This window comes from Pavona decussata, unplaced genomic scaffold (genome assembly GCF_977016875.1).
Source record: "Pavona decussata unplaced genomic scaffold, jaPavDecu1.1 SCAFFOLD_11, whole genome shotgun sequence".
Lineage (NCBI taxonomy): Eukaryota > Metazoa > Cnidaria > Anthozoa > Scleractinia > Agariciidae > Pavona > Pavona decussata.
Window position 1 is genome coordinate 2,740,001 of NW_028145434.1, and position 11,894 is coordinate 2,751,894.

At 38.7% G+C, this 11,894-nt stretch overlaps 1 protein-coding gene and 1 long non-coding RNA gene across 6 annotated transcripts in view; one reads left to right on the plus strand and one right to left on the minus strand.

Annotated features, from left to right (window-relative positions):
• Positions 1-11,894, minus strand: part of LOC146488192 (uncharacterized) — a 256,677-nt gene that overhangs the window by 160,863 nt on the left and 83,920 nt on the right. For all 5 annotated transcript variants that reach the window (XM_085121887.1, XM_085121890.1, XM_085121896.1 and 2 more), the window contains one exon: positions 9,612-11,737. In XM_085121887.1, coding sequence (XP_084978013.1) covers positions 11,727-11,737 — 11 coding nt within the window. In that variant the 3' untranslated portion in view covers positions 9,612-11,726. Of the gene's footprint in view, positions 11,738-11,894 lie in introns of those variants that run through there.
• LOC146488194 (uncharacterized) overlaps positions 1-11,894 on the plus strand; it is a 140,109-nt gene that overhangs the window by 82,189 nt on the left and 46,026 nt on the right. The gene's annotated exons all lie outside the window — the stretch shown is intronic.

Sequence of the window (11,894 nt, forward strand, 5' to 3'; positions counted from 1 at the left end):
AGATCTAGCAATATTTCTCGGTTGTTTTTAATGAAACAATTTTTCCACTTGCGCTTGTTGGATATGAGATGATTATAGCCAACTCGGCGCTACGCGCCTCGTTGGCTATCTATCATCTCATATCCAACGCGCGCTCGTGGAATAATTGTTAATTAGCATACCTCAGTGACCGACTATCGCGTAACGCGCAATCTGATTGGCTACACAGGTGCCGTCTATCGATCGATAGACGGCAGTTTGTCAGAGCGCGCGTGATTTAGCATGCATCATTGCACAAATATACCAAAATTAATGAAATAAAAAGATTTTTTTGCTTGATAGATCGATCACTGAGGTATGCTAAAACAATTAGACGGCTCGCTCTCGGTTTCTATCGGCTGATAGTTGGCTCGGGGCTTCGGCCCTCGCCAACTATCAGCCGATAGAAACCTCGAGCTCACCGTCTAATTGTTAAATTGACCATGAAATAACGCCATAAAATGTCCAAAACTTGGCAGTGAAACCACTCGCCTGCGGCTCGTGGTTCCACTTGAGTTTTGAACATTTTTTGACGTCATTTTATGGTCTATAAGAGTATAGACCATAAGGGCAAACTCCGCACAACCCTCACAGGGGTCTCCCGTATACAGACAGGGCGTTTTTTGTTTTCACCCGTACACAAAAAAGTTGCCACTAAGACCTTTAAAGAAAACAAAACGCACTAATGTTTTCTGTCTTAAATTGCCATGACTTATAATTACATAAGCACCTTGTTTAACTTGAACCAAACATTGCCTTTCATTTATGGTAAATTTAAAACACAGTCGATGCACTGCTGTAAACAAAAGGAGGACCGGAAATGACAATTCAAACGCACTTTAACAGCGGAGCGTTGCGGCATAAATCTATAACACAATACAACGATTACACTATAGTAGAGAACCAAAAGTACCAAGAAAAACAACACCTTGTGACAAAAACTAATAGCGGGGCCCGGCATTACAACAACTACAGAATGAAGCTCACAAGCAATGATTAATTCCTGTCCTAATATTCCACAAATCTAAAAAAGAAAGGCCGTGAAAACTATCGCGCACTTATAAACGAGCCAAACCATATCCAGCTGAAATGCCCTATGTGGCATCAAAAACACTGTCATTGAACAAAAAGAATAAGAGGTCAAATTCAAAATGAAGAGAATTCAAACTAAGAAAATCAAAACTCACCAGGCATGTCTGCATGTTATTGAAAGGCACTGGCAGTGGTAAAACATTTTAGCCCCCTACCTTCCATGGATAATATTCCGGACACTTGGAATCCAAGCTAGTCTTAGAGCCATGCAAAACGATTTCAATATCTACCATACAAATCGCACCATTCTGCTGGTCTTGATATGAAGCTGCTCTTTTGATCTTCCCTCTCTTATTTTTACATACATGTGTATAACACGTTCAAGCTTCGTTTTCACGACAGGTTCAATTTCCCCGGGAACATCAAGAACTGACTCCTGATAAATAAGCTGAAACAGTCCTAAAGATTTGATAACTATCACTTTCCGAACAATATAAGGTCTCTTGCTGTCAGCGTACCAACGTTTGCTTAAAATTGAACTTACATTCGTTATTGCCTTACTCGTTATAAAAGACATACATTCCTAAAATTTTTGTCGGATTATGTATGTGCAAGCATTGTAATTGCAAAAGCTTTTGCCAATAGCCCTTTTCACGGTTAACTCTGCTCATTTGAATTACAATGAAATCTAGCATGTTTGTGAGGCAATTTCGGGCTATTTTGTAGTTTTAGCCTGAAATTGCCTCGCATCCACGTTGGATAACATTGTAATGCAAATGAGAAAAATCAACCGTGAAAAGGGCTATTGTTTATAATTTTTTTTATTTTGTGTTTAGACTTTAATTAGCCAGACTGCAAAACTTTCCAAAATAGATTTGTTTAATCCACAAGTCGACTCAGCTTAATTTCACTTACGAACTGTTTAGGGACCGTTCATTTTTTATGAGCATGGGGGGGGGGGGGGGGCTGGTGGGATTTGGTTAATTGCCACTACGAAACTGTATGACCCCCCTTCCCCCTAGCATGCAATTTTTTTCCACATGCCCCCCCCCCCCCCCCCAAGCAGAAACAATTTTTTTCTGATGACTCCCCCTCCCCTTCCCGCCCAACCAGAAACAAATCATACTCCTAACTTTAACAAAACGCTTATGTACTGTTTATATCAAAGATAAACGTAATTGTTACTGTGATTTATTTACAGTACTATTAACAAGTTACCGTTCTCTGCTTAGGTAAAGATTTCTCTTGTTTAAAAAAACGTTTTATAGATAGCAACACGTTTACGGCAACGACAAACCCTAAATTTCCATTTAGATTCTCAAAGAAACTATAAAAATTAATCAAGCAAATGGTTAACGTGAAATTACTCCCCTTCGAGTAGAAACAATACACGTACAGATCTGACTAACAAAATACGGATCGAAGCATACCAATCAACGATTACGAGTCATATTAAACAGAAAAAAACAGCGGACGCACAGATATCAGGCGCGTAGGTTAGGGTTAGATAGGGGTGCTCGAAAATCTTGGTTCCCAGAAACCTCATTTCCTGCATTTTGAGACCCATTTTAGGCAAATCCCAAATTTGTTTTACAGCAGCTTTTTGAGCTATATACATCATTTCTACGGCATAACTGTTTCAACTTAAACAAGAAAGTTCAATGTACATTCCGCGCCCTGTCGAGTTCTGATAGCTATTCGATCTACTGATAGTCATACACCAAGCTGGTAAACTGCATCATTCTCGGGTGTAGGCCTTCGAACAAATTGACTATCTGATCAAGATTGACAGGCATATCATATTTGATATGCATTAGAACCAGGGCGGACATTCTACTCTCTCGCATGGTACACCTCATGTAGTTGTTCAACCTCCTCATTAAGTGCTTTTTCTTCCGCCATTACTGATCTGTAAAGGGGGTTCGTTCGAACCCCTCGAACCGCCCCCCCCCCCCCCTCCCCCCTCCTACGCGCCTGGATATTAAAGTACTGCTATTAAAAATGACAGTTACAAGCTTTTCTGAAGATGGCCTACGGCTCAGATTTACCGTCAACTGAAGTCACCAACAACAGTTCTATTATTAAAAAGTAATCTGGATGTTCACACTAGGCATACTACTGAGTCTACTGATACTCCTGGGTTCAAATAATTTACTAATCAACAGTCTTTATAAAAGTGAGTACTATTAAACAGAACATTAAACAATCTATTGATATAGTTCTGAGTACAACCACTTTGTAGAAAACTACTCCCCCACGGATGATTCAATAGTGAGACTGTTACGTTTTTATATTAATTTGAACTTGTACAAACATAGGTTTCTACTTCAGTTTATGTTCATTATTGCTTTTCCAACAGATATGCTTCATTTCCTGAGTTAATGTTAATATAAATTGCAGATTTCGACCTCAGTATCTAAAACAAATTAAAAGTGGTTAGGAAAATCGCATGAAATAAAATTGAAATAATATTCAATTTCTTCATCTGTTTCTGTGTTGAGCCACTTTCAATTTCCCCTACTAGCCAATTATTGCTGGTGACCCCCCCCCTTTCACTCAATTTTTTTTGGTAGCCCCCCCCCCCCCCTTAAGTGCCATTTTTTTCTCGTGGCCCCCCCTAAATCCCACCAGCCCCCCCATGCTCATAGAAAATGAACGGTCCCTTAATTCCTTCAATATTTTATTTTGTTTTATTTTATTTGACAATAATTCTGCTGAAAGGACAAACAGTTTTCGGAGGGACTGGGAGGCATCGCAAACTTCACAGATAATTGTTTATTGCTGCAATTTCAATACCTTTGAGACAACTAGTTTGTCGCTATACACCGAGTTGTGATTGCTTTGGGGCTCCACATTCACTCCCACACCTTACTCCTTACTCTTGAGTGTTGCATACATAACGATGGCACTGATAAAAAAAGCTAGGCCTTTTTTGTGCCATTATCGCCTTTCCTGACCAAACAATCGTTTATCGCAAATCAGGGACATGGTTTTACATGGCAAACTTAAGTTGCTAATGGGCTGTAAAAAAACTTGGCAATCTCCTGAGCTTACGTGAACGATTATGACATCTTTATAAGCATTCTTGTCTGGTGCATTCCTGTCTGGTACAGGCATGTGCCACAACCAGCCTTCATTAAAACGTTTATATTCAGCAAAAGCAGAGAGCTGCAAACTCAGACCGTTTCTTTGACATTCTCAAACTCATAACAAATCATCAAGAGAAAACAAAGAAAATCATTACCGTGACCGTGGTTTGGATATGTGTTCCTAATTACCATAACACTTAGCCAATTTAGCGTTGAATTTCTCCAAGAATTATTGATCATTTGAGAAGCCATGTCAGATCTCAAAAGTGTGTTTCATCAGATATCCAAACTCCTCGAACTCGTCTCGCAGTGTTTGGATATCTGATGAAACGCACCTTGTCGTGTTTGATATACTGATTACTGAACATTCTCGTCTGTGCAGAGCCACAAAATGCTTTGCAGTGGCTGCCATGGGCCGAGGTATAGAAGTATAGAAAAGGAAAGGGAAAACTGTCATTTGGGTATTTCAAAGGGCTTTTCAAAATATCTTGAACAGACCCAACGAAAAAAGATAGAGTGTTCCTACTTAAGGTATTTGAAAGGGGTGTCACCTTCTATGGAAGGTATACGAAAGGGTTGCCTTTCTTGTCAAAAATGGTACATAAAAGGGTAAGGGCTTGGATGTCGGCAGGAGTCTCCCTCAATACACACACACTGGATGAAGAAAATGGAGAAAATCTAAAAATTGTTCAAACAAAAAGCTGTCAACTCGTCCCACAAAAAGCAGGCCAAGTAAAAAAAAGGTTAAGACTTCCGGATCGTCAGTTCAAAAAAAGCCTGGGCAACAACTTTTGGTTTCGATAACAGATCGTACTAGGGCAGAATGTTAGCCGCATTAACCACCAGATAAGACACGTACCCCTTTTTACGACTAACAGTTAACATTTTCAAATTATACGCCCAAGGACTGAATTTTCTACCGTATTACCGCTAACAGCCCCATTGAGACCCAACCTCGTGCCCAGAGACCCTGGGAAGAGGTTGATTGAGATCCTCCACGAAGCAGTTAACATACACTGCATAATTAATTGTCTAATCCTTCATTTGTTTTGTTAGTACTAACAGCACCATAATTATTTGTACCCATCAGAAAAAATTATACAATGCCAGAAATTTGGACCACCAGAGGTGGAAAATTTGAAATTTCATGGCACAGGTCTAGTTATTTGTCTTGTAAAGTTTTGTCCGATTTGAAAAGCGCAATCTTAATTTGTTCCGCCGTGACTATCTGTCTTCGTGTCAAGTTTAAAGAGAAGCTGCCTTTTTTGGTGCTGTCTTGTACGAAATTTGCATAATCATAATTTGATTATGTGTCCCTATGTCACCCATTGTTTATGGTGAATAGTCTCCAAGCTAGTCTTAGAGCCATGCAAAACGATTTCAATATCTACCATACAAATTGCACTATTCTGCTGGTCTTGATATGAAGCTGCTCTTTTGATTTTCCCTCTCTTATTTTGCCATATAACACGTTCAAGCTTCGTTTTCACGACAGGTTCAATTTCCCCAGGAACATCAGGAACTGACACCTGATAAATTAGCTAAGACAGTCCTAAAGATTTGATAACCATCACTTTGCGAACAATATAAGGTCTCTTGCTGTCAGCGTACCAACGTTTGCTTAAAATTGAACTTACATTCGTTATTGCCTTATTCGTTATAACAGACATACATTCCTAAAATTTTTGTCGGATTATGTAAGGGCAAGCATTGTAATTGTTAAGGCTTTTGCCAACTGTTTATCAATTCTTTTTTTATTTTATGTTCAGACCGTTTAATTAGCCAGACTCCCAAAATTTAGATTTGCAACATCCGCAAATCGACTCAGTTTAATTTCACTTACGAACTGTTTAATTCCTTCAATATTTTATTTCGTTTCATTTTATTTGACAATAATTCTGCTGAAAGGAAAAACAGTTTCAGAGGGACTGGGAGGCATCGCAAACTTCACAGATACGTTAAGAAGCCATTAATTGTTTATCGCTGCACTCTCAATACCTTTGAGAAAACCAGTTTGTCAGTATGCACCAAATTGCAGCTGCTTTAATTTGGGGCTCCACATTCACTCCCACAACTTACTCCTTGCTCTTGAGTGTTGCATACATAACGATGGCACTGATAAAAAAGCTAGGCCTTTTTTGTGCCTTTATCGCCTTTCTTGACAAAACAATCGTTTATCGCAAATCAGGGACATGGTTTTACATGGCGAACTTAAGTTGCTGATGGACTGTAAAAAAACTTGGCAATCTCCTGAGCTTACGTGAACGATTATGACATCTTTATAAGCATCAGTTGTCTGTTGCATTCCTGTCTGGTACAGGCACATGTGCCACAACCAACCGTTCATTAAAACGTATATATTCAGCAAAAGCAAAGAACTACAAACTCAGACCTTTTTTTTGACATTCTCAAACTCATAACAAATCATCAAGAGAAAACAAAGAAAATCATTACCGTGACCGTGGTTTGGATATGTGTTCCTAATTACCATAACACTTAGCCAATTTAGCGTTGAATTTCTCCAAGAATTATTGATCATTTGAGAAGCCATGTCAGATCTCAAAAATGTGTTTCATCAGATGTCCAAACTCCTCGAACTCGTTTCGCAGTGTTTGGATATCTGATGAAACGCACCTTGTCGTGTTTGATATACTGATTACTGAACATTCTCGTCTGTGCAGAGCCACAAAATGCTTTGCAGTGGCTGCCATGGGCCGAGGTATAGAAGTATAGAAAAGGAAAGGGAAAACTGTCATTTGGGTATTTCAAAGGGCTTTTCAAAATATCTTGAACAGACCCAACGAAAAAAGATAGAGTGTTCCTACTTAAGGTATTTGAAAGGGGTGTCACCTTCTATGGAAGGTATACGAAAGGGTTGCCTTTCTTGTCAAAAATGGTACATAAAAGGGTAAGGGCTTGGATGTCGGCAGGAGTCTCCCTCAATACACACACACTGGATGAAGAAAATGGAGAAAATCTAAAAATTGTTCAAACAAAAAGCTGTCAACTCGTCCCACAAAAAGCAGGCCAAGTAAAAAAAAGGTTAAGACTTCCGGATCGTCAGTTCAAAAAAAGCCTGGGCAACAACTATTGGTTTCGATAACAGATCGTACTAGGGCAGAATGTTAGCCGCATTAACCACCAGATAAGACACGTACCCCTTTTTACGACTAACAGTTAACATTTTCAAATTATACGCCCAAGGACTGAATTTTCTACCGTATTACCGCTAACAGCCCCATTGAGACCCAACCTCGTGCCCAGAGACCCTGGGAAAGAGGTTGATTCAGATCCTCCACGAAGCAGTTAACATACACTGCATAATTAATTCTCTAATCCCTCATTTGTGTCGTTAGTACTAGCAGCACAACAATTATTTGTACCCTTCAGAAAAAATTATACAATGCCAGAAATTTGGACCACCAGAGGTGGAAAATTTGAAACTTCATGGCAGAGGTCTAGTTATTTGTCTTGTAAAGTTTTGTCCGATTTGAAATGCGCAATCTTTGTTCCTTCGTGACTATCTGTCTTCGTGTCAAGTTTAAAGTGAAGCTGCCTTTTTTGGTGCTGTCTTGTACGAAATTTGCATAGTCATAATTTGATTATGTGTCCCTATGTCACCCATTGTTTATGGTGAATAGTCCCGATATCACCTCAAAATAAACTGTTTGCTTGCCGTCTCTTTTTTGCCACGCCAATGTTTCAAATGGAAAGCTGAGAGTTACCCCCACTTACTACAATAAGAGGCTTTAATGTCTTGAATTACTGCGAAAAGTTGGTAAATAGCCGACGATGCTCACACGCACAGTTCGCAGGTACGTTCACATCAGTTCCTTTTTGTTCACTGTTTGCTGGGTTTGGTCGAAATAATTCACCCGTCATTTCCTAACTAAAGCTTCCTTTTGGAGGAAAGAAAAGAACTGACCACTCGTCAGCTTAGTTACGAAAGAAGTTCTCGTACCTTCAACTTACCAAACCGACAAATGTGCGTGAAACTCGAGTAAGGCATTTACCTGATTTTAAATATACGATCACAGTTCTTCCGTTGCGCATATGCAACATATCCATATTGGAATCCAACCACTGTGCGGGATGTTTGTCACAGAGGAGGGGAGGTACACCCCTAAAAGAGCCATATAGGTATGTCCGGTGCCACTTTTTGGTGGGGCATAGAGTTTTTTTGACCTGGAATTGGGTATGGTTTTCAAGATTAAAATGGGTTTGGAAGGCCTACGCAACCCCTGCTCATTTGTTTTCCGCTTTCATTTCCTTCTTTCGACCAATTTAGCTTCCCCTATATTTTTTGTAGCGGGTTAACATTAAGATTTGAAGGGTTTGCATGTTCTAAAATAGAGCATCGATGCAACAACGTTAAGTTTGAATTAGCGTTAGGGTTTCAGGGTTTCAAGCGCGCCACACACACCCACCCAAATTTTCCATTTTGATGGCCTAACTCCGACGAGTCTCCTGTAGTTAATTAGAGGTAAAGCACCCAAACTGGTAGTCGGAAGGTTATAGGTTCGACTGCTATTGGAAAAGCGCGGATTTCTTTCTTCCGAGCATGCCTGTGTCAGTGACCGAATATCACAACATTCTCATTTATTTTCGAGGCGTTAAATATACTATCACGTTTGTTGCATTGCGCACGTGACAATTATACATGATTGGCAACAGAAAACGAGACAGGGGAAAGTGAACCCCACATACTATCAATGATAAATTTGTATGTGACTGTCTACTTTTACTGCAGGGTCAACCTGCATTGTTCTTTAAAGGAAAATCTCTCACTAGATAGTTTAAGAACGGCATACAATTTAAGAATTCTGGCAGCTTTGTTGAAAACGTTAAGTGGCCGTTCGCAAAGTAAATATTGTTCTTTAACAACTGTAAGGGATTTCCTAGTTTAATGTGCAGAAAGAAGACTGCAGTTCACAATGACTTTCAGTTAAATTTTGCTTAGTAAAATTAAGGTGTTGTTTGAGGACAGGATGCGACGCAAACAAACGGATTTGTGATTACACTCTCTTTTTCTAATAAGAATATTTTTTTCCTGGCCCAGGCTGAATATTCTTATTTTTCTGCCGATGGTAGGCGGAACATATTCTTGTGAATATTCTTAGATTATAGCGTACCTTCTCACATTTCCGTTTTCGAATGTAGGTAGTGTTTGGTATCCAGATCTGTATTGTGTTACACTGTGCACGTGCTCCATTGCTTTTTGTTGCAGCCAGCGAGGTTCTTATTGTTTTATTGGCTAGTTTTGCCGTTTAGAGAAAGAAAGAATTTTATACGGTTTAGTTAAAAACATATAATTGTATTGTATTGACAAATTTTCAACACAAAATTATACTCTTTTCAAAATCTTAACCTCGGATTTATTCTTAAAATATTCTTAAAATTTCAAAAATTTCAGCCTCGAATCGCACAGGTATGAAGCTGTAATGTGACCACCTGTCATGCGATGCAGCAAACTTCTGATTACTCACAAATTTGATCTTTCATCAATCTCTTTACCGATCGGATCTCTAATTGTGATTGGCTAATGTTAAAGCTAGTGGAATGTAGCTGGGCATGGCCCTGTACAAAAGCATATGCGACCAAGTTTAGTTTAATATCGCAACAATAATGCCGCGTGTATTTTACACACGGTTGAAATACGATAACCTCTCTTGACCCTCACATTTGATATCTAAACAGTGGATTAAAATAACTTACATGATGTGCTTCGGAAACTAATAGTAAATTGAAAATAATTATCATGGGGCAGCAGAGGGATTCGATCTCTCTTATCATCAAAGAGGGCGAAAAGAGTAGTTATTAAAATCATTGCATTTTTCTAGTTACTATCAATAACAGCAGTTTATTTGTATTGCTATTTACATAAATAGTACAGTGGAACCTCTCCTTACGGACACATCTTTAATACGGACTTCTATTCCTTACGGACAGTTGACTTGGTCCCTGGGTGACCGAAATCCATAAAAAGCCTACCTCTCTAAAACGGACACCTCTACCATGCGGACACTTATTCCTGTCCCCTTGGTGTCCGTAATAAAGAGGTTCGGTTCGGACTGTATTGCATTAGACAAAAAAGCGTTATAAACGACGTTAATCATAATACAGAAATACTAAAATGAGAGAATTGAAGTAATTAATTGATTGATTAATTAAATAATGAAATAATTAACAACTAAGTTGTTTCCTGGAAAACTTGAAAATTAATATAACTTAGTCTCACAATACAGATGGGAAAATCTGTCATTGAAAAGTAAAAAAATTTCACCAGGCTAACCAAAACAGTTACAACAAGGGTAGCTTAAATTGCTATGAACAAAGAACGAGTGTGCACCGCTGTATCTAAAGTTTGGTTATGTTTCTTTGCGTAGTAACCAGGCTGCGACTTGTCAAAAGTCGCAAAAAAATTCTATACAAATTCATACAAAGCCTCTAATTATCCGACTTTTGAAAGTCTGCTACATGGTTACAATCTAACGACAGAGCCTGAAACTCGATAAACTGACTAATTTTAATATGATCTTTCTTTAGATGGACTCTAATTTCTGTCTCCATTTCAATTTCAGAACAGGCAATTCACCACCAAATACTGGAAATATTTTGGGCTGAAGTGGAGAAATATACGAAAGAAATAATTTATTCCAAATTATAAGCTGAAACTGGCTACAAACTACTGCTTCTCAAGTTAAATCGAATAAGACCGTCTCCAGGACCCTTATTCCTGTGTAGGCCCTGAAAATTGGTGGTCGGTGGTATGGAGTTAAGTACCTTTTTCACTGCAATCAAAATAGGGTCAATTTGCTGCTGACTTAATAAGGCTTGAAAGCTTGCTAATTTTTTTGTTATTGTGTTATCGATATACTTAATGCCTAGTCCTAGGCCTTTCACAGTTTGATTAATAATGTATTTCACTGTGAAGTTTGGGTACCCTAAAAAATGTATCATAGACAAAAACCGAGTCTAATAACATCCCAGAAACGGCAAATAAGCAGAAATCATGGTTATGGATCCTGGCACAAATGAGTCTCCTGGCGTAGAATTTGGCATGTGTTAGTTCGGAAAAACGGAACCACAACTGCGATTGGCTAAAAGTGTGCAAAGATATGTGTTTCGTAACAAAATGATTGAGCAGTCGTTAGTATGTAGAAGTGTTACGGCTGGGCCAAGTAACGGCTGCGAAGAGACAATCATTCAAGCAATCAAATTTCTTTACTAAGTGACTGTACTGATTGCCTAACTGTTCTTGCTTAACTTCTGTTCTGGATTCGTTGTCTATGCATATCTTTATAAATGAAAATTATGGTCGCATACAAAATTCTAACGACTACTTTTCCTATGTAAAGCGTTTTATTGGCGCATAGAGAGAAATAAGAAATTTGTTAAAAAATTGTTCCTTGATCTTATTTCCCCACATTATAGCGGCTTAATCAAATATGCATTTTAGAAACGGCTCATGGCACGACCGTTTTGTAGCTTTCCAGATTAGAAAGGATAAAACAAATCCCCAGAGTAAGGGGAAATGTATGTAGGCAAAGTTTGGTTCACTGATTTGTAGATATTCTCTTGACTTGATTATTCAACCTCTGTAAGAGAGAAGAAATGAAGTACATCAACTAAGCCAAAGTATCACGCTATTGATCCACGCGGTGTGATTGGTGCAGATGTTTACTCTGGTGGTTATAACTTTGTTTAAGGATTTCCCGAAATTGCAATGTTTAACATCACTACATTGGACTTAAG